Here is a 24,036-nt window from a genome sequence, read left to right as displayed (position 1 = left end):
ACCACTGTAATTTTTCCTATCAATTTTTTTGTATCCTTCACTATTTAAAAAAGAATCGTAACTTATTTTATACCTTTTTTTTTTTTTTTTTAATGTGATGCTTAGGATTGAGCCCAGTGGCTCACCCATGCTAGGCAAGCACTCTACCACTGAGCTACAGCCTGGCCCCTGTATCCTTCACTATTTTAATAAAACATTTATTTTGTGGCTGTTACTTAGCAAACAGGCCAGACCAGTGTTAATACACTGTGCTTTTTATTAGTATAAAATCACTCTTTATCTATGTAACACTTGTTTTTCTTTTTTCTTGTGAGTGGGACCAGACATTTTGCTTTTACTTTGCTTTATATCGACCCACAGGCTGTTTTCTATGGGCACATAGGCACCAGTTGAATGTTATCTTTTAACATCTTTTTATTTAGGATCCTTTGCATCTTTTTTAAATGTGTGTTTTGAAAGGTTTAATAGAGCTTATTATTTAGATTGATGTTTTTAATCTAAATGATTGGCAATTTTAAGGCAAAATTGTTTTTTTAGGGGCTGGGGATGTGGCTCAAGCGGTAGCGCGCTTGCCTGGCATGTGTGCGGCGCAGGTTCGATCCTCAGCACCACATACAAAGACAAAGATGTTGTGTCTGCCAAGAACTAAAAAATAAATATTAAAAAGTTCTCTCTCTTAAAAAAATAAATAAAAAAAAATTTTAAAAATTGTTTTTTTTAATTTCTGTTTTCTGTTCGGTTCACTTCTTGTACTGATTTGTGATTCATGGTCATATTTTATGAACATTAATTTATATTTCAACTTATATAATCATTTTCTTTCACTTTCCACCCCCCTCCCCCCAAAAAATCTTACTTTAAAAAAAAAATCACTTCATTTTAAATCCTTTTTTTCATCCTGGAAGTTTTAGGGTCTTGTTTTAATTCTTGAGATTTGCTTCCAGGTGCTGTCTGCACTAGATAATGCTAATTTTGCCTAGAACATGTAGGCCACTGTCAGTCTCTGGTCAGATCCATTTAAGGACTGAATAAAGCTTTTTTAGAGGAGGAGTGGGTACGGTGGGGTGGTAGTTTAGTGGTGGTGGTTTTGTTTTCCCTTTTTTATCCTTTTTTGACTGCAACCCATATCATAAAACTTATATTTTTATTGCAAAAAAGGTTTCCTCTGTTAACCCAAACTTCACCTTCTTTTTTTTTTTTTTTTTGAGTCTTGGTTATATTCCAAATAATGGCTCATTATTTATAATTATAATTCACCAATAAAAATATGGAAAAAACAAAGAATTATCAATTTTCTGAAATCCTATACAGCCGAAAGAGATTTGTTCCCTTCAGACTACTTTATATTCTAGAAACATTTTTCCCCCAGAATTTTTTGAGTTTATAGTTATAGAAGAAAAAAATTACTGTGTGTGGGTCTGCCCCACAAAACTTTGGGATCTTTGTTTTTGTTCATTCATTTGGTCTATCTCCAGAAGCTATCTGTGGTAGTTCTACAAATAATTAGTTTCACCTGGAACATGTTTGTCAATATGGGTGTTTCATCAGGCCCATTTAGAAGACAAGGAGTGGTTTTTACTTCCGAAATTTTTTAGTCTTTTTAATGATTGGTAAAACTGGGTTATTCTTGTTTCATACTTTTACTTCATTATTTTTTTGTTATGTTTTTCATTATCTTGAAAAATTTCTGTAGAAACTTGTCAGTCTCTCAGCTTGTCATCTGATTTCCTTTTGGTGTACTCTGTCGCAGTTTGCTGTTCTCTCTGGGATGGACAGAATTATATACTGTATTGTTAAGAATACTATTGGATACTTAATTTTTAAATTCTGTTCTATGGAGGCACTCTGTAGAATCATTATGAGTTTTCTCATTACTCAGTATATGATCTTGGGCAAGTTACTTGACTCTCCTAAGTCTGTGTGTGGAATGTTAGGAGTGCTGACCTCTTCCTCTGATATTAAAATTCTTTCATGGTTGTCTGTAGTCTTTAGTGCCTAACATTTGAGGGCAGGCTGCCTTGACTTCACTGTGGTGTGGAAGCTAGAGATGCTGGGGCAAGTAGGGTATGCCCTTAGGGATGCCAATCAAGAAGGGGCTGCTTGCTTCTGGGCCAGAGCAAGAGTGATTCTCTGGGTCCTTGTTGTATATTGTCATTGCCAGGTCAGGTTCTTTTCCCTATTTCTCTCTCAAGAATGCCTGTGTTTAGTATATTTTAAAAGTTTTTTTTTTTTTAACTTGAAAGTTGTTTTAAACTCTAAAAGGTGAAAAAATAAAAATATCCATATGCTATTTATTTATTTATTTATTTTTTTAAATATTTATTTTTTGGCAGACACAACATCTTTGTTTGTATGTGGTGCTGAGGATCGAACCCAGGCCACACGCATGCTAGGCGAGCGCGCTACCGCTTGAGCCACATCCCCAACCCCATATGCTGTTTATTTAGATTCATCTATTGATAGCACTTCTTAAAATTACCATTGTGCATGACCTCTATCTTACTGTTTGTCTATCAGTCAATTCCTGTCTACCATTTGAAAATAAGTTACATACATGAATTCCACTGCTCTTTATATATTTCAGTATTTCTTAATAATAGGGATGTTCATAAATATAGAACTCTCTTGAAATTCATGAATTTTCATCAGTACTGTATTTGCATCTAATGTAATTTTGTTTTTATTTTGTCACTTGATCTAATGTTCCATGTAGCATCCTCCTTTCCAAGTGAGGGTTCTGGAATGTAGGTTAGGATTAGTTAATTTATTTAGGGAGTACTGGCATTTAGATGATGATAAGATTTCCTAATCAAGAACAATGGGTTTCCTTGTATTTGTTCTGGTCTAGTTTTGTGTCTTTGGTTAGTTTTATAATTTTCTTTTATTATAGATACTTAACGTCTTATGTTCATTTTTAAATATCTATTTTGTTGCAGATTTATGTAGGATTTTCTCATCTCTTTTAACTGGTTACTTGTAAATGCAAATTCTATTAAGTTTTGCATATTAATTTTGTGTCTTGCTATTTTGTTGAATTATTTTATTGAATCTTGATAAATTCTCTAGGATTTCCCAAGTATACTATTTGTCATTTATAAATAGAATTAAAAACATTTCTTTTCCTCGTGTCAGGCCTCTGTTGTCATTTGTTTCAGTATTTACATTGGCCCCCAGAATCGTATTAAGTAGTAGCAGAGATGGCAGGCATCCTTACTTTGTTCCTGGCCTTAGTGGGGATTTTTCTTGTGTTCCCCCATTGAATAATTTGTTGCCTTTAGAGCTGAAGTATGCTTTTCCTTCACACCCATTTCCCTGCACCGCATGCTGAGGATCTAACGAGGGCCTAGCATGTGCTAGACAAGAGCTCTGCGACTGAGCTGTGTCTTTAGCATCCCACCCCCATTTTTTATTTTCTCAAGAATTTATATTGGGAAGTCGTTTTAATTTTTTCCCCAAATAATTTTATTGAGTATCTGTTGAATTAATATTTTTTTCTTTTCAGACCTACTGTGCTAAACTTTATTAATATATACTTCTAATAGTTAAAAATCCTTGCATTTCTTTTATATATCCCACATGGACATAGTTTATTGTTTTCTGAATCTGTTTGATATTTTGTTTAGGATTTTTACATCAGTAAGTTTCGTCTATTTAAATTTGTAATGCTAATAGACCTGTGGGTTTGCTGTGGGTTTTGTTTTACTATGTTGTTGTTATTATTATCATTATTTTTTGGCACCAGGGATTGAGACCAGGGGACCATTACTACTGAGCCACATCCCCAGCCCTTTTTATATTTTGAGACAGGGTCTCTCCCAGTTTCTTAGGCTGGCTTTGTCCTCATGATCTTCCTGCCTCAGCTTATCAAGTCACTGGGATTACAGGCATGTGCCACCATGCCTGGTGATCTGTTTTTGAGTGAGTGTACTACCAGCTTGAAAAGATAAAGTTCCTTTTTATTGATGTTTTGCATTGAAAAGTTAGGGTGGGTGAAGGTTCCACAATTTACCAGCTTTGTGCCCAGAATTTTTAGTACCCTGGCTAGCTCATAGGCCCAGGGAAGGTTTTGGCTTAGCTTTGGCTGGCCTTCTACTTCATAGGAATAGGATTAGAATAGGGCTATTCTTTATTCTGAAAATATGAAGAACTGCCATTAAATTTTGATGTGGAGTGATTATTTTCACAATTTTAAGCAGCAAGTCACATGGAGTAGCTATTTTGTTAGAGTTTTGTTTTCAGTTTCTAAGCTACCAGGAAGCAAATTGGATAGTTGAATAGCATGGTTTAGTGTCCAGCATTGGATTGGGCAGGCTTATTCCACAGAAGTTATTTACTGAGTATAGAATATGTTTTATTTTCAAAGTTTGTGTTGCTGTATCTCAGTTTCCTTCTTCCACATTTACATTTTCCTGGATGTCCCCATCCCCTATTTAAATTTACTTGTAGGTTTTAGTGCAGACTTACATCAGATATCATTACCAAACAAATTGCTTTTTTTCAGAAGCATAAACCCTAAATTAATGTTGTGAAAATTAAAGCTTAATGTCTAATCCACATGTTTTCAAAGATTTATGTTTGAACTGGAATTACAAATGTATTACATACTGTTTTTGTTTTTATTTTTCCTGGTGTTTAGAATTGCAGAATATGTGTAGAGTGTGGCACACGATCTAGTTCTCAGTGGCATCACAATTGCCTGATATGTGACACTTGTTACCAACAGCAGGATAATTTATGTCCTTTCTGTGGAAAGTGCTACAATCCAGAATTGCAGAAAGACATGCTCCATTGTAATATATGCAAGAGGTAAGAAGGAGCAGCTGTTTTGTTTGTTTTGTTCATGCTTTGCCTCCCCTTTCCCTAGATATTAACTTGAGTTTGAATTAGACATTTTAATTTAAATATACTTATCACTGCAGATGGGTTCACTTAGAATGTGACAAGCCAACAGAACATGAACTGGACTCTCAACTCAAAGAAGAGTATATCTGCATGTATTGTAAACACTTAGAAGCTGAGATGGATCCCTTACAGCCAGGAGATGGAGTAGAGATGGCAGAACTCACTTCAGGTGAACTCAAGAATTCTGGGTTTTCTTCACAATGTTGTACTAGCTGGTCACCAACATGCCACTCCAATCATAATGATTGGATCCTCTGCATCAGATCCTGTGTTGTTGTCTTAACCTTTAGTGTGCTTGTTTTGGCCTTCTCTGAATTGGATGACTGAAGAAAAATCTAGATTCTTTCATAGCTTCATGGTTGGATCCCAGGTCTAGTGTGCTTTTCTTCAGTTTTGTTCTTTAAGCCACCATTTCCTGAGCTTTGGGAATGAAGCTTAGTTTTTTTTTTTTTCCTTCATAATCTAATATGTCTTGCTTTAAAACAAGTGTTGGTTTTATAATATCCTTTATAAATGTCAGTTATCTCCTGAGCCCCAAATTTTGTTCAGGTACAGCATATTTTAATGGTATCCTGTTATTGTAAGCACAATAAGAAGATTTTTAGTAGAAGGTAAAGAAATAGACCTGCTTACTAGATTGTTTTTCATTTTCATCAATATGATTGGCAACCTTTATGAAGGTTCTATTTTATCAACTAGAAGGGGTTAATACAAGTATCTTAATCACTACAATTTTATTTCGAGCATTCTGTCAGCATACAGTGGTGGGCTACCTTTAAAAATAAGAAAATGCCAATTACCTTAAGTGTGTATGTATGTATCTCAATGTGTAGTACGTACATACAGATTTTTCTTTGTTAGTGCTGGGGTTCAAACCCAGTGCCATGTATACTACTGAACTATATCAATCACAAGTCTGTAAAATATACTTTTAATTAATACTTACCAGTTACTTTTAGTACATTATAATTTTGATGCTTTAAAAAATGAAAATATGTATTTGGTTCAAAAACAAATTCAGAAAGAAAAACTAGTGGCATTTCTGGTGATAATTTACTTTTGTAACATGTTATTTGTTAACCTAGTAAGCAAAAAACAGAAAAACTCATTCAAAACTAAAGAATTAATAATTTTCTGTTAAGATTATAACAATGAAATGGAAATCGAAGGGTCCGAAGATCACCAGATGGTATTTCTGGAGCAAGCAGTTGATAAAGATGTCACTGATCAGGAATCCACACCTGGAATTGTTCCAGATGGTAAGCATGTTTGTGATGATGAAATGTATTCTATTTTTTGAAAGAGATGTATGTGTATGTTGAATATGTGAATGTCTACTAAAATCTGAGCATTCTGCATAAAACTTAGCCAAGATATGGACAGTGAAGAAATTATTTAGAGAAGAACTTTTTGGAAAAAATAATCTCTGACCTAAATTAATAGGAGAAGGGGCATGTATATAATTGAGCTATAATCTAGATTTAATAATAAGTATATATTCTTTTTATGAATTAGGCGATTTCCATTAAAAAGCAATTTATTTTTTTCTTTAGTTATTATAATTGCTAACTAGATCTATGGCAGATTTTAAGGTATTGCATGCTGAGATAAAGAAAAATTTATTGTTTTAGAATATCTCAGCAGTCTTAACTGCAGGTGTTTCAATGACATTTTATGTTTTTGCAGTATGGATAATAGCTGTTACTGTAATTGAGGATCTGTGATTAATGAGAGAGATTGTGTTGTTAGAAAATTACTTATTAAATTAAATCATGGACTTATATGAAATTCTTTGGTATTTGTTAAGTCGTATATTAAATTATGTAGGTTGTGTATACATAAAAAGCCTTAGTTTTTTTTTAAAAATTTGTTAAGTATACTTTAACAACACTCATTAAAAATTATACTTCATAAATATGTAAGTGAAGAATAATAGGAAATATTTATTATAAATCTCACACAGCATACCAGATTTCTAATTTTATTTTCCTATGCTAGTTGGTAATAGTATGTTTTGTGCTTATATTGGAAATTGACATTTCACAGTAAGATAACTCTTGTTCCAATTATTGTTGAGAGAGCAATGGTAGGGAAATTTTGGTTCCTTGCTAAAGATTCCATAATATGTTATTTGTACCAGTTCAAGTCCACACTGAAGAGCAGCAGAAAAATAATCCTCCAGAAAGTCTTGATACAGATGATCTTCTCATTTCGGGTAAGCTGTATATTCAAACTACTTCATTTGATCAAATTTCAAGATAATCCCTTTGTTAGCTCTAATGCAGATTCAAAGAATGGTCCAGTGAATTAACTTTCAAATAAATCATCCCACAGAGGTTTTTTGCAATAACTGTGTACGTATTATTGTAACCAAATCTTTTGGTTAAGTGATTCTCTTTTGGAAAAGAGTTGACACTGGGTTGTTTCTCTCTAAAGGGTTTTGTTTAGTAGTGTCAGTGTTGTTTGATGTTTTCTCTCTGTGCTCAACTGGAGTCTGAATGAAGCAGGAATGAGAAGTGAGATTTTATTTTGGTATAGGAACATAATTTTAGTCAATGATTGGCAAAGTAGTAAATGAGAAGATGGTGTCTTTATTATTGTAATTTAAAAATTACCTCTAAGGGATTTGGAATAAATGCCTTTTATTTTTCAGCAGTCCTACTTTATAGAACCTCTTAGGGCTCATGCTAATTGGGACCTCTACTCTTAAGAAAGACTGTGTTATGTTGGGTGTGTTAGTGCACACCTCTAATCCCAGCAACTCAGGAGCCTGAGGTTGGAGGATCACAAGTTCAAAGCCAGCCTCAGCAAAAGTGAGGCGCTAAGTAACTTAGTGAGAGCCTGTCTCTAAATAAAAATACCAATAGGCCTGGAGATATGGCTCAGTGGTTGGGTGCCCCTGAGTTCAATCCCCGGCACTAAAACACAAAACAAAACAAAAGAAAAAAAAATGGGTTAAAGGCTTAGTACACGTACTTTGATTTAAAATCTATCAGTAAGCAACTGTGTGTATTTCTAATATTTAGTGTGTTTTATGTACTTGCTAAGATTAGTCTCTGGGTATGATTATGAGGAAGAACAAGAATTGTGTCCAGGGCTGGGGATGGAGCTCAGTTGGTAGAGTGCTTACCTCTCATGCACAAGGCCCAGGGTTCAATCCTCAGCATCACCACCCACCCCACCCCACCCCCCAAAAAATCCAAACTATGTTTTGGGTAGTTTGGCAGGTACAGCTGCTAATAAGCAAAAAAGGGTCTTCTTGGTTAGTCTTTTCTGTCTATGCTCATTTCTCGTTTGAGTCTGCTACAACAAGTTATCTGCAAAATATCTTTACATTCTAGACCAGTCTTCATCTTTTACCTTGGATACGTTATACAATATCACTGGTCTTCTTTTTCCTAGCTGCCAAATATGTATGATAACTTTACCTATGTAATTTCGATCCTTTTGTAAGTGCTTATATTGTAAAACATTGCTTATGTATGATAGAATTATATTTTTAATTAAATCTCTGGTTGTTCTTACCAGAAATTACCTTAAGCTATGGGGTTCCTATTTTAGCCATGTTTTCACAAGATCTGTGATTGATTCTAATCAACAAGCCCTTGTGTATTTTCACTTTTATTAACTTAATAATTGCTTTTTTGTTGAATGCCTTATGATATAACCAAGAATTTCATATCTATTCATAGATATTTATAAATTCATAGACATTTATAAATTTGTATATTAATATAACTTGTTCTGATTTGTAGAGTCATCCCACAATAAAATGAATGCTGAATTGGAAAATGAGATTTCTCATGAAATTGGTGGTGAAAAATTGGAAATGCCATCCAAAGTGATGCATATTCAAGATGAAGATCAAAGTGAAGAAAAAATGGAAGTGACAGAGAACAATGAAGTTCTCCCACACCAGACCATTGTGCAGCAAAAGGAGCTGCCATTGTTAGAGGAATCTAAGATCGTGGAGTCCAAAGAAGAACCAAGGCTTCCAAACTCAGTCATTGAATCTATCACCGGTCCACGAGAAGCCTTAGTGTCCTCAAGCGAGGAAAGTACGTCATTGAATTCTAAGGAACAGTTGGTTATAGAAAGGTTACAAGAAAAAATAGAACAGAAAGAAAATCCTGAATTTACCCCTGGGTTTATGGACTTTGAAATGACTCCTGCAGTGGAGAGTTGTATCAGAGAGGGTTCATGTCAAGGTGACAAATCTGTGAAGTTATCAACTGAAACTGTGGCAGCATTTTCATCATCAGCAGGAACAAGCAAGGCAAGCTTGTCTTCCTCTCCAGCCCTTGCTTCAGACTTGCCTTCTCATGCCATGCTGCATGGGTACCCACCGACCCTCAGTTCCTCTGCTGGAAATATCATGCCAACAACGTACATCTCAGTCACTCCCAAAATTGGCATGGGTAAACCAGCTATTACCAAAAGAAAATTTTCTCCTGGTAGACCCAGATCCAAACAGGTAGGATGATTTTAATGATGTTGACAGAAAAGGTGTCGGAACAATTAGATAAAATAACAGAGTGCACGTATAGCTTTGTTCTGGAGAGTTACTTTTTCTTTCCCCACGTAGAACTCAGATTGATGTTGACTCATATGTTTGCACCATTATTTAGAAAGTGATGTTAATGAAAACTGTATTTTATTACTAAAGTGATCACATTTGTAATTTCAGTTTAGTTGGGACATGCAAATGTGATTTCTTTGGTTATGGTTTCTCATACAAAGCACTTTACAAACTTTTTTAGTTCTGTGTTCACAGTAATGGTAGAGCTTTAAGTAACAGTGAAGTTTTGAGTATACAGTAACTAACACTTGTATTCTCTCCCAAAATATTTATTTACTGATATTATTTGGTGTATGCATCTTGAACTGCATCAACATCAAGATTGATGACGGAGTTTTTTCATGCCAGGGTGTTGCTCATTTTGATGTTTCTATTGCTAACTCTTTTGTGGAATTTTTTTCTTTCCTTCCTTTCTTCAAGTTACAACTTATTTCATTAGTTCCATGGGAGAAATCTTTGAATTGTATTGTTGCTCTTCAAGAAGTAAAGGGAACTCTTTCTCATTGTTGTTTTAAGTAGTGAGGGTACTTTTTAGGGATGAGTTACAGTTCTTTTTAAGTGAGACACCGGCAAAATGTAGACACTGTAGCTAAGAATTATTTATTGATTTACACAGTTGTTACCTTGTCATTTTGAAAATTTTTTGAGAAAGTATCGAACAGGGATATGTTCAGTCATACTAGTAATTTGAAGACTTAAGTCTGATTTTTTAAATTGCTTTCAATAATTATAGTTTGACTTTTATGGTGGTAATACATTAATCTTGATAAACTAATTTTTGAGTTACAGAACTAATTTTTAAAAATCTGGCTTTATTTTAATGTGAAAATTAGTCTCTTCTAAATGAATCCCAGCTACATTTTATTCTCTGAAGATAAATTATATCAGGACAAAGTGTCACATGGGATTTAGCTTTCTCTGTATGGTAAAGACATATGCAGTAACTGAACAATTTTATAAATGTACTTTTTTCTAAATATTTTTCTTCATACGAATTTCTGTTCTACTAAGAGTTTTCTTCTCAAACTAATTCTTTTTAAATTTTTTATTTTCAAAACGTTTTGACTTTGAAAAAAGTTTAGCAATAGAAATTTGAATTTCAAATTTACTTTTAGTTCAGATATTTTCATTCTTTAAGGATACTGCAGCATGAACTTTTCTGTTAAATTTTACTAAATTCTTTGCTTAGTGGAGACTTTTTGTAACAGCTGGGAAAACAGATTCAATATATAATAGGACTATTTTTTCTGTTGACTTATGTTCCAAAATAATTGTATCTGTGTGTGCGTATTTTTTTCCCCAGCTTATCCCATCTTTTATAAACTACATCCTAATATTTCTTGTTGGTTGTGTTGTATTGTCTTTCAGTTCCCAGATCTGGTAATAGTCTACTTTAGTTGACACTATCTCATCACTACTGCCATCATGTGCTTCTAACCTTATAAGCATTTTGAAGTTATGTTCTCCCTTCTTTTAGCTTTTTAATTTTCCCATCTTGGTTTTCGTTATATAAAAAAACGTGTTTACTTGGTGCTTCATGACTTGCTAACATTACTGCTGTTACCATGGAGAGTATGAATCGAATAAGATAAAATGGCCTTTCCATTGCTGAGGCACTGGGGCCATAATATTCCAGGCAAATGCTCTACCACTGAGCTATGTCCCCAGCCTGTGGCCATAATATTCTGTACATAATGGGAGTGACATTTGTATATTGGAAATACTGAAGTCCGTTATTTTGTTACACAATTTTTTTTGACATTTCCTCTTTAATTTATTGTTTCACTTACAAACTCTTGACAGTAGGGATTGGCTAAAAATATGAGATGGATTTTCACCACCATGGTTGTGATGCAAGCTTTGGTTTCTGACTATTTGATCGTCGGCATCACTGGCATTTCCATGCTTTGTTGAATGTCATCGGTTCTTTAGTCTTCACTAGTGTGGTGAACACCATCTGAAGAATGGTAAATTTAGTCTATTAAATCCTGTTTCATGATGGTTGGATCTTTATTTATCTTACTGATTTTGTAGTATTTTGAACTTTCCTGGAGAAAAAGTTAAGTGCATAATACTTTGATTAGAAACAAAATCTGAAAGATTTAATCTTTCAGATTTAAAGTTTGATATGATAGTAATTAAATTATTGAATGTTATCTGGGGTATAAATTAGTATAAGGATAAACCAGTGTTCAGTGTAAATATAATGCAAGTCACATGTATGATTTTAAATATTCTGACAACTAATTTTAATGTATTTTAACACCGTATTCAAAATATTCAGCACTTAATCAATGTAAAAACGAGTAAGATACTTCATATATTTTTTATGACAACTGTTTGAAATCTGCCTTGTGTTTTATTCATACTTAAAATTCTTCTCCGTTCTGACTCACCACAGAAGTAGTGCTTGGTAGCCGTACATGACTAGTGGCTACTTAGAGAAAGCATTTTGAGAAATATGAAAACATCAGTTACCAAATTCTGGATGAAATTAGAAGAAATACTGGATAAATTAAAGATAAGCTAAGAATGTTGTTACAATCTCACTGTGTTTAAGGAGTGAGCTGAAATATTCTACTTTGTCCATTGGCTCATAGGAGACATTTCAAGCCAGACCACTTCTGGACCATTTGTTGTACAATAAGTGTCTGTCTGAGTTACTGATACACATTCCAGGCACACAAGCCAGCATAGGGTCTTTTCTGAATCCGAGAGGTCGACACAGGAAAGAGAACCTTTATCTCAAGCATTGGGAATTTGTTATCAAAGGGCAAACCACAGAGGATTTTTTCCTTTACAAGTAGTTTAGTGTTGATGTAGTTTAGTTTAGTGTTTTATGTCCACCTTTTATATGTAAAATTTCCATTGCTATTTAGTGAGAATCCTGATGCTTATTTTCTTCTGAGATATTTTGGATATATCTCTAATGTGTATTCCTGATTACAGGAATAGTATCAAATTATTCTGATGCTTGTTCATAGAATAAGATTCTTTTTGTTTTCTGATCCCTCCCAACCCCCTTTTCATACACAGGATTTTACAAAGATGAGGGAAAATTAGACAGTAGGACAAGGAAATTAGGGGGATCAATAACATGCAAATTTGTCCTAGTGAACCAGTTGTATTTAATTTAAGTGTTTCTGAAGACTTTAATATATCATTTTTCAGTATTTTTATAGGTAAATCTTAATTAGGACTTTAAAAAGGTGGTTATTGGTCCTACTACCTGCAGCAATGGGGGCTGGGTTGATATGCGGGAGCTTTTGTTCTTGAACAGTTTCATCCCAGTGTGTGAGAGCAGTCTCTAGATGCTGTGAGGCTGAAGAAAGAGGACAGATCCAGAACTATGGAGTACAGTTATTAGATTTTTAGAAAAATGTGGTCCTGGGTGGCTGTAGATCAGGTAGATCCCAGCCATTTGAATCAGAGGCAGGAGGCTTACAGAAAGGGCAGAATAGAAATGAGGACTTTTTCATACCTGGAATGTACTCGCAAAACATCATACATAATCAGGCACATTGCTGGGGCTGGAGATGCCAGGGTCTGGTGACAAAGCTCCATGGAACACTCTAATGGTTTGTTTATTCATAGTGTGTTGGAAACTGCAGGGAAAGCAGCCTCATTACTCAGGGGCAGTTGTGGTGGTTCCCATTCAAGTTGGCTTTAGGCAAGTAAAGCTGAATCTGTACAGCTTTTACAGCTTCATTTTAATGCTGGGAGCAGTGAGATTTGCCTGTAATCCCCGCAACTTGGGTGGCCAAGGCAGGAGGATTGCAAGTTCAAGGCCTGTCTCAGCAACTTAGTGAGACCCTGTCTCAAGAACCAAGCAACAAACAAACAAAATAGAACTGCTGGGGATGAGGATGTAGCTCTGTGGTAGAGTCCCCCTGGGTTCAGTCTCTAGTATCACCAAATACCCCCAGTCTCAATTAAACCATTGTAATGGTCCCACCCTAGACCAGTTCAAACACAGACTCTGAGGTTGTCTTTGACCTTAACCCTGGATGGAAGTGGAATCCTGAATTAGAGAAATGTACTGCTTTTTGTTGTTTTACTGGATTTTCCCCCCAATGCATGAAATATGATACCATAAGAAACTCTTTTAAAAAGTGGTGGAAAATAGGAAGGTTTTTTTTCTTTTTTGAGCATTATAATTATATATAGCCGTATGGTTCATCCCAACAAAATCCTTTATGCATGAAATTCTTTTTCAGTTCATAAGCGTGCCCCCCCTTCTCCTTTCTCTGCTCTACAGATCAGGAAGGAAATTTTTAAAAATGATAATATCAAATCATATTGGTTTATATTTCAGCTTCTATTCCATTTGTCTCATTTCACAATTGTATTTATCCGTTCATTTGGAAATTCTGAGACAATAGTAAGCCACATAGCTGCGATCTGTATCAGACCTCTCATGTACTGATTGCTTTTGTGGTGTTCCTGAAAAATCTATTGTAAACATTCTATTAATTTTTAAATGATTTACAGTAAACATTTTAAGAAAATTTTATAAAGTGAATCAAAGGTAATATATTTTTATAACTTTTAGTCAAATTCTAAGAATTCTTTATTTTTGAACTTTCTGCCATTTCTTCTTGGTAATTTCTATTATATATGGAAAGCTTAGGAATTTGCATAAGTTCTGATATTATATACTATGAGGTGTTCTCATAAAGAAGGTGAGATTTCTTCAATGTAATAAGTTTCTAAAGGTAGTACTTCAGCAGATCATAACTACTTTCCCGTTTGTGAACTGGTTTTTTTTTTTCATGAATTTATGTAATCTTCTTATGTATCAGAGTGTTAATAACATACTTGGGTACTGCAATAGCATTTTAGGTGAATTGTTTCAAATTAATGTATCAGTTTCATCATCTATTTCTGTGAGAAAAAAACAGGACCCCAGAAAGATGAGCTATAGGGGATTATAGTTTTGTTAACAATTGCAAGTAAGCAGCTTATTTAATAGTAGTAGACATTGTTTCTAGTTTGTAAATATACATTCCTTAGCAAAGAAGTATGTAGTAGGTTTATGCTTTGTTTGTGTTTTTGTTTTGAAGAACTGGGAGTTGAATGAACCTAGGGTGCTCTACCATTGAGCTACCTTCCCAACCCTTTTTATTTTTTATTTTGGGACAGGATCTTGCTAAGTTTCCGAGGCTGGCCTGGGACTTGAGATCCTCTTGCCTCAACCTCCTGAGTTGCTGGGACTATAGGCGTACACCACTGTGCCCGGCTAGAACTGAAGTTTTTTGAGGTTTATTTTTGTTTTTAAAATTAAAACTAGATTGTAAATCATACTGTCTGAGTGAGGAGAGATTCAGTTCTGGGTAAGTTGTTTCATATTCAGATTTTAAATGAAATAAGTGTATTTCAATCTAATTTTCAATTAAAAGATTGAATTTTAAAACATGGCCTTTATAACCAACATTATATATTTCTGAAAAGGAAAATTTCCCTGGGTAGTTTTAATTGTCCATTCTTGGATACCTAAAAGGGTAAATATCTAGTTTGTAAATACACATACCTTAGCAAAGAAGTATGTAGTAGGTTTTTGCTTTGTTTTGAGTTTTTGTTTTGAAGAACTAGGAGTTGAATGAACCCAGGGTGCTCTACCACTGAGCTACCTTCCCAACCCTGTTGGATACATTATCCTAGGACCTATTAAGGATTCCTTAGTGAACAGACATACCTTCCCTGGGGAACATGTCAGCTGCTTCATGGCTGAGACTGGTGATTTCCCCATGTATTCTGATTTAAATACAATGCTATATTTTTAAAAAGTAACTTTTGATACTTGGAAAGATTAATACATCCAGCTGAAAATTTTCATAGCTCACTTATTAGATTCAAACCCTTATCCTCTCAGTATTGTCTATGTGATGCTTAGCCAGTTACTTTGTGAAACTGTGCCTTAATTTCTTCATCTATAGAAGGACAGCATGTGGTTTTCTGTTGGAATTTAATGATGATACATATAAAGCACTTGGCATGATTAAATACTCGTAATTCTTGAATTGCAGAATAATGCAGATAATAATTGTGAGAATGGATACCTAAGAAGGGTATAATTGTGTATCATATGCAGCTCTGGAGTGGTAGTCCTTAAATCAAACGGATTGATGAATGACTGTGCTGGAATTCACCAGTGAAAACAACTCCTGTCCTTGACTGTGTAACATGCTTGTAACAGTAAATATGATTTGTAGGCTTCCCAAATTCAAAGCCCCATAATGGTTGTGTATGTTTTTAGAGTTTCTAAATAGCCCATCACATGCAGGATGGGTGATACGTGCTGTACTAGAGGATACCACAGGATAACTGAGAAAGCAGAGGGAGCTGAGGAAACCCCTGCAGGTTTGTAGGCTTCTGGAGGTGTGAAGACTGAGCCTTTGCCACCCAGACCTTGTGACCTGGGGGGTGTACTCTCTGGCTCTACCTTAAGTCAAAACATTTATTCTAAAAAGATTCCATGCTTGCTAAAGTCCAATAAGCACTTGTCCAAACCATTAGGAAGCCATTGATTTAAACATTAAAAAAGTCCAGTCCTTTGGAGTGTAAAACTAAAGACATTCTTGTGCCCTAAGAGGTATATCTAAAGCCGTTGCTGAAACCATTGCTAGTACTGACCACATTTATGTTCTGAAATAATTGAAGGCCAAGGCTGATGGCTATTTTCATACTTTTATAGTGTCATATAATTAAGATCAGGTGTGATTTCTCATTCTGTTTAATACTGAATTCAGTATTTGAGACTTTTTTATGTTAAAAAAAAATATGTTAGACACAAAAATGAGGTCTAGATAGATGTGAGTGAATGTATTTACCAAAAAGGCAAATGACAAACTCTTATGGTTGGTTTTTTTTGTTTTTTTTTTTTTTACTTTTATCTCCCTTTCTTCTCTACCTTTTTAGTTGTTTTTACTTTCTCTCAGTTTCGCTGGGTGTTTTATAATCGTGTTGGCTTTGCAGAGAATATTGGGATGGGGAGGTGATGGTGCAGGCTGGACTTAAAGGTGTGAAGTTGCCCATGAGGCACCAGATCGCCTCTGGCTTGTGATTCCTATGTACTTACTTGGTTGGTAAATTTACCTGCGCTATTGGCCACAAGGAGAAAGAAGATTAATGCTAACTTTGAATAATTTTTGAGGTTAAATACTTATTCTTCAGAACTAATTCAGTCTCTGCCAGATGGTATTTTTAAAAATTTTTAGGATTTGTAGTAAATTGATTCTATTTAGCTCTCTATAATTTATAGTCTTCTGATTATTACCTTTTAGAGTAACATATTTTGTCTCATCTTCCCAGATGTGGAACACCTATGAAAACTCATATAATATATATCCTAATCATTTTATCATAGCAGTTACAATAATATACATAAACTCTATGATTTCTGACCTATTTTAATGTTCCTGTGTCAATTGTATTGACATATTTGCAGAATTGAACTTGGGATATAAGGGTTAGTCATATTAACCCTTTGGTAGTTTAAGAGCATATATAGAGTACCTTGGGATAGAGTGCCTTTTTTTTTTTTTTTTTTTATAATGTGCAAGGAAATCCAAAAACAAAGGAGATTTGTCCATAGGATGAGGATGAGGGTGTTTTGTATTCCAAGTGAATTGAGGAGCAGTCAGAGGGCTCAAGATACTATTGGTAGGATTAGTGTATTTTATAGTATAGTACATTGTTTACTGATGAACTAATTCATATATACATTCATGCCAAAAAAGACAATAGATTCTCAGAAGGAAAAAAAAAAAAAGTGTTGAATAGCTGCTGAACAGAGAACTTAGCAGAGAACATAAACAGCATGGCTTCTTCTCCAGATTGGTCAGGGTGAGTGCTGTGGAGCAGGGCCAGGACAGGGTGCTGCTGTGCTATCGCAGAGCACATACGGTGCAGATGGGGCCGACCTTTTTGAATGGTTGTGCAAGTTGTGTTTGATCAAAGCTGAGATCTGAGGGATAATTTGTAACTAAAGTTTGATAATTACAACTGTATTTCGGTTTTAAGGTTTAAAGAATATTTTAGGTGATTTCTTCTTTGTCAAAATATGTATATATAATCATAATTTTCTTTAGTTACTATAAAATTGCACATAATCTGTCTTCCAATGACTTATGATAGTATACTTATTAAAATTCATAGTGTAATTACCCAAGCTTTTATTATATAAATTCTTCATAGCAGTTGAGTAGTTTCCAAAATGGCATCCAAACATTCTTGATCTATAAAGCCCTTCATCTGGTTTATCCATGTTATATGAAATGTAAATGCTTTTGGAAATGAAATACAGTTTTGCATCAAAGCTAACTTTTAAATTGTGATGAATAATACATAATCACAAGAAAATTCTTATTCATGAAAAAAATCAATATTATTTTTATCTTAGAGTATGACTTTTTATTATGTATCTTGAGAATGGTCTACAGACATCACACTAAAAGATATACCAAAAGAAATTTGAGATGAGCACTCATATCCTCCTAGAAAAGCCAGTGGAAATATTGAGAGAAGTAAAGTTAATTATCTCTTGCCCCAGCGTTCTGTGCAGCTAAATAATGTTATAAGCAGTGAGACACCCCAGTTGTTGATGCCACAGATGTGGTGAGGGAAGTAGCTGATGGCTTATTTGCAGTGCTGAGGAAGGCCTGCTGGACTGGCAGTGCTCAATGCCTGACCTGCAGGAGGAGGAGCAGGAGCAGGAGCAGAAGTCGAAGTAGCCATGGAGAGCTGGAGTAGCAAAGGGTTCTGAGTCTGTTGGGCCATGATTGGGAAGAGCTAGGCATGTTTAAAGGACAGCAAGGAAGCCAGGGTAGCTAGGTTGGTTTACCAGCAGGGAGATGTGTCCATAGGATGAGGATGAGGGTGGTTTGTATTCCAGTGCACTGAGGAGCAGTCAGAGGGCTCAAGATACAATAGTGATGTGCTGGAGGAGACTTATGTTTCTGGAAACTTCCTCTGGCTGCTGGGGGCAGATGGACCAGGAGCGAAGAACTGGAGGAGACCTCAGTGGGCAGGAAGTATAAAACCTAGTGGGTGGTTGCATGGGGTGGAGTAAGAGGGTGGGAGCCAGCAGGAGGCTGCTGGCAGTGGCAGTGCAGGGCATAGACCTGAGACAAAGCTCAGAGGTTCTGGTCTTGGTGATGACTGGATTGAAGGAGTGGTGGGAAGAGGATGATACTATTTAAAATTTGTGCTTCATCCCTGGGAAGCTCTAGCACTTCAGGAGTGAGGTGGAGGAAGAATATGCATATGAGATGGAGAAAGATCAGCAAGGTAGGCAGTACCTGTGAATGTGCTGCTGCCACAAAATGCAGCAGAGCTGTGTGCAGATGTCAGGGCTTGATTAAAATAAGAATAGAAAGGACTTTTGCTGCATAGTGATTACCAGAGTCTCTGAACCAGCACAATAGGGAACAGAGACACAGTTGAAGGTTCATCCAAGGTGGTTCTCATGTTGTGGTTGTGTCTCTGGTAAGCTGAGTGTGGAAAAAGCTGGGTTAGAGATTGGATGGTCTGGGAAAAAACCCAGAATATGACTGAAGACCAAACAGTAGTTTGTGCTGGAGATAATGTGTTGAATGGGCTTAAAATGGTTGTGGCTATAGTTTATGAATTAAAAATGAAACCAGTCTCTCCCTCCTATGTTTGTTTTTTTTTCCTTCAAAACACTGTTATTTCATTAACCATCTTTCTTCCTAAGTGGAATAGTCAAAACTCGTGTTTCTTGTTTTAATTCATGTGTCATTTTTATGTAATTAATGGTATTCTTATTTATTTAGTTTGGTAATCTAGAAACCTGGTAAGTACTGTGAACAATGTCTTTAGTTTTGGTTATTAAAGTTAATAGCACATATCATTGAATTACCAAATACAAAATAAGTTCTTAGTTGTTTTGATTTTTCTTTTTTCCCTCTCTGAAAGTTACTTTCCCGGAGAAAATTTAAACATTTTTCTTTATGCTCTTTATCATCTTCATCAGATTAATTCTAGATTATTGATGAATGTTGCTTACTTGGAAGTATAATGCCTTAGTTTTTTTTTTTTAACCTGTTTTTTTTTTTTTTTTAAGACTATTTCCCATGTAGTTTATTAGGTACTTTAGGCATTTTAATTTGCAAATTTAGGACAATTTGCTTGAATATTTCCTCACTTTTCATAAAATTTTGTCCCTATTTATAAGATATTCATGCTACTAAATAAAAAATAAAAATTTACAACTAATGACCATTGAAGGAAGTGTTACTAAACACTAAGATTTTGTTATTTGCATTTCAAGGTTACATACTAACATTTCATGGTTTAAAGTGTGTACATTTATTGATCACTCATGTTTCTGATTGCATTTTTTGGCCTACTGGTTTGGTTATAATAGGATATCACATTCTTTGATGTTAGCAGTTTGACATTTTCAGCACAGTGATACTTGACAGAAGAAAATATCCCCAAATAGTTCTTCTATTAATTCTTCATGTGATTGACTTTTTTGTGTGCTATTAATGTAGTTTATGAGTCACTGTTGGTGTCATATAAACCTCGATTTTTAATGTCTTATTATAGTGATGTTTCAACCAGAATAAAATATTTAATGTAAATTATAGCTGCAAACATAAGTATGAAGTCACTGTGATAAGTTTATTTTCCCTATCTTGAAGCAATATGTCCTAAATTTCCATACGTTTGCATTTGTTTTTGCTGTTCTAAGATTCCTTAGTTGCTGGCTTTGATCTTTTATGTTGCTAAGTTTTATACATCTATTTTCTCACCTGCCATATCCTAGGGGGCTTGGAGTACCCATAATACAGTGAGCCCACCTTCCTGGTCCCCAGACATTTCAGAAGGTCGGGAAATTTTTAAACCCAGGCAGCTTCCTGGCAGTGCCATTTGGAGCATCAAAGTGGTAAATAAAATTGCATTTACATTCATGTATCATTTCTTTCTGGTTTGTTTTGTCCTATTGGATGTTAAGAATCAAACCTGTCTTTTCTAGATTTAGCTTTCAGAGCCACTTTTTAAATCTTAAAATTTCTTAAAGTAAAGAAATAATATGCTTTCATTGTAAGATCTAGAATACGAGAGTTAATTGTAGTTCTACAAGTGTAATTTTTAGTGACTCTGTTTATGGTTGTCTCCTTTAGTTACTAGGCAGTGTTTCTGTAAGGGGGAAGTCCTTGTCACACAGGTCACTCCGTGATCAAGGAATCGTTTCTTCATGACGTCATAACATTTCTGTTCCTTTGAAAAGAACAGAGGGAAAAGCTCCATTAATCTATTATGTATTAAGGGAGGAGAAGTACCAGAATTGCATCAGATTTCATTGTGTTAACCTCAGAATCATAGAGCTTTTTTCCATGCCATTGGTGGATGATTCTTCTAGTGGTTGAAGTAAGTTAATGATACATTTTGAAGGGAAAACATCAATTTGAAACAATATCAGTCATCTCAAAACTTGAAATATAATTGGGTATAGAATATAATTTTTTTTCATGTTCTATATTTTATATAATTTTGGAATAAGTCTTTAATATTTAGACTAATGAAGGATTTCAGCGATTATAGATTGTACTTTATTTTCTGTCGTGATCAGAACTGTTTTTTAACTTACCCAGATATTGGAAAGTATTTAAGTATTTGTTTTGAGCATGTAAAAGATGATTAGTTTGACAGTTTTACAGCAAATGCTGTCAGTTTTTGAATACTTTCTTATCTGCATTATTTGACATTAGGGAAAATAAATTCAGAGATGACTGTTGCCCGGGTTTTTAATTAGTGCCTTTTAACTTCAATGAAATCTTCTATACTACTTTTACAAAAAGTTGTCCAGTCCAACCTCTTCCTGTCCATCGCTTTTCAAAGAAGCTGATGGACCTTTGTCTCAGAGGACCTAGGGGAGACAGAGTAAGAGAAGACAAGGAGAGACAATTTGAAACCTGGAAGGCAGTTATATTAATTAAAATCAAAGGGGAAAACAAACTTCCTTGCCTTTGTTCGTGTGTATGTGTGTGTGTGTGTGTGTGTGTGTGTGTGTGTGTGTGTGTATGTATGTTATTCTCGCAACATCACCATCAGTTTTGACTGGAAACTATTCTACTAAATGAGAAATGAGTTCAGCACATCTGACAAGTGACATCAGTTGAAGAGGTATTATTTAATTCATTAGGGGAAAACATCAAAGAATTTTTCTGATTATTTTAACAATTTTAAGTGTACATAATATATGTATTTGTATAAATGCCATTTTCCCCCCAGGAATGATACATAAGTCTGAGAATAAACAAGGTGGGGGGGACCCCAAACTCTGTATTTTTAAAATACTAGGGAATTTAACATGTTTTCCCATAGGAACTTTTTCATGTGTTGAGTAAAATGTCCAATAAATAATTCTCATTTTAAGTTGATTTAAAGCAAAACTTTAACCCTTTTTTCAGTTTTCCCATAATCTTTAAATAATTTTCCCCCTTAATACTATGGTAAAATGAAGCTGACATGTTCACTTCATAGGATAGCTATGAATAATCTAGGAAATTGACTTAATTTTGACAGTAAGAATACAGTTTAACACTAGCAATAATGAACTTTCATGCAAAGTAGCAGTGCAGAATACTAGTTAAAAAATAGGGACTGGAGCCAGATTTGCTCCTGTGACAAGTAACTTGAAGTTTTTAGATCTCATTACATTTATCTCTGAAGTGGGGTTAATAAAACAAGCATCTCCTCTGTGGGTTCATTGAGAGTAAAAAGTGCTTGGATCAGGACATAGTAACTACTCCATAAACACTAGATATTATTATTATCCCTGAGAGACCAGTTGTCCAGAGTCTTTCCTTCTACCTATTTTTCACTGAACATGAGTGTTGTACATCAAAAAAACTGGATGAGGTGTGGCTCTGCTAGCCATGCAGAATGTAGGAACAGGATATGAAAAAGTAATGCCAAGGCCTGCTGAGGGAGAACATGCACACACAGAAAAGGCACAGCCTTTGATTCCAAGATTATATCAATATTTTATACTTAAGTTTTAAGTTGTGGAATACATAAAGGGTACATAAGACTTATCTTTTATTATGTGTCATCTAATCAGAATAAAAGAGAGGCAAGTATCTGTGTAACATTGAATTTAATGTTGTATCTCACATTTGGATCTAAACATTTCTTTGGGCTCTTCCAGATTGTTGACTTACCCTCATCTGTTATGTAGGGCCGGGGCTCTGGATTCCCAGGCAAGCGGAGGCCTCGTGGTGCAGGCCTGTCAGGACGAGGTGGCAGAGGCAGGTCCAAATTAAAAGGTGGACTCGGAGCTGTTGTTCTACCTGGGGTGAGACTTATTTTATTTATATTTGCTATGGTCTTTAAATGTCAATTAATGATAATCTCATTTGTAGCAAGTTATTTCTATCCTAAGAGTCACATAAACAGGCTGACTTCTTGAAATTTTACTGTATCTCTACTTTTTTTTCTTGTTTTTTGAACCTCAGGTTAGCTTTTCTTTTATGTTATTTTTCTCATTCTTGTTGACTCTTTCTATGCCAACCTTCCCCTAAGAACCAATATGGAATATCTTTGCTCTTTTATTTATTTATTTAAATCAAACAACACATTATATTGTGTTGTTTAATAGAGCTCTGAAAAGTTTATTAGGTTGGCATTTTGAGTTTTTGATTGGTGTTGCTCTCATGTTATAATAAGGCTTATAGAAGAAACTGTAATTTTTGCAGATCAGTATGGATTCTAAACAGTTTTATGGCTGCCTTTGGCATATTTTAGGATTGATAAATATTTACTCATTGGCACTTCATAAAATTTTCTACAAATGCATATTAAAATGTGTTTGATAAATATTGGCTAATATTTAATGTAGTAAATTTACTATTTCACTGAAATACTGTTTTAAAAATTCTAAATGTGATTTTTGTTTCAAGAAAGGTGAAATTATTCAATTTTATAGTTGCACAAGAAGAAAGAAAACTTGGATTCTGGTCTTTCTTTAAAAGATGCAGATTAAAAAAACAGGCTTATTGATGTATACTTGATATAAGGCTACAAATATGATATATAACTTTGCAAGTGTTGCCGTGTATATACCCTGGAAAACCACAATACAATCAAAACAGTGAATGCATTTATTCTCCAAAGTTTCTGTAGGACCCTCTGCCTCACTTACGCTTTATACCAGTCTTTGTCCCCAAACAGTGGTTTATCTAATTTCCCTCATATGAGTAAGTTTTTGTTTTCTAGAATTATAGATAAGTGAAATCATGTAGAACATATTCTTTCTGGTCTAATTTATTTTATTGAGCATAACTATCTTGAGGTTCATCCAGGCTGTTGCATTTGTGAGCAGTTCCTGTTCTCCTTTGAAGGTCTTCTAGAATTCGGCTGAGAATCTATCTGGTCCTGGGCTTTTCTTGATTGGTAGGCTTTTGGTGGCATCTTCTATTTCATTGCTTGAAATCAATCTGTTTAAATTATGTATGTACTGGTTCAGTTTGGGTAGATCATATGTCCCTAGAAATTTGTTGATGTCATCAATATTTTCTATTTTA

At 34.7% G+C, this 24,036-nt stretch overlaps 1 protein-coding gene across 1 annotated transcript in view; it reads left to right on the top strand.

The window, feature by feature from the left end:
• Positions 1-24,036, top strand: part of KMT2C (lysine methyltransferase 2C) — a 270,015-nt gene that overhangs the window by 152,246 nt on the left and 93,733 nt on the right. Inside the window, 7 exon segments of the mRNA XM_081287862.1 lie at positions 4,637-4,806; positions 4,920-5,071; positions 6,045-6,161; positions 7,043-7,117; positions 8,658-9,376; positions 20,274-20,393; positions 22,692-22,808. Of these exon segments, the coding sequence (XP_081143988.1) occupies positions 4,637-4,806; positions 4,920-5,071; positions 6,045-6,161; positions 7,043-7,117; positions 8,658-9,376; positions 20,274-20,393; positions 22,692-22,808 (1,470 nt within the window).

The sequence above is a fragment of the Spermophilus citellus genome (assembly GCF_964194105.1).
Source record: "Spermophilus citellus genome assembly, chromosome: 3".
NCBI lineage: Eukaryota > Metazoa > Chordata > Mammalia > Rodentia > Sciuridae > Spermophilus > Spermophilus citellus.
This window is presented reverse-complemented; position numbering and strand designations above follow the sequence as displayed.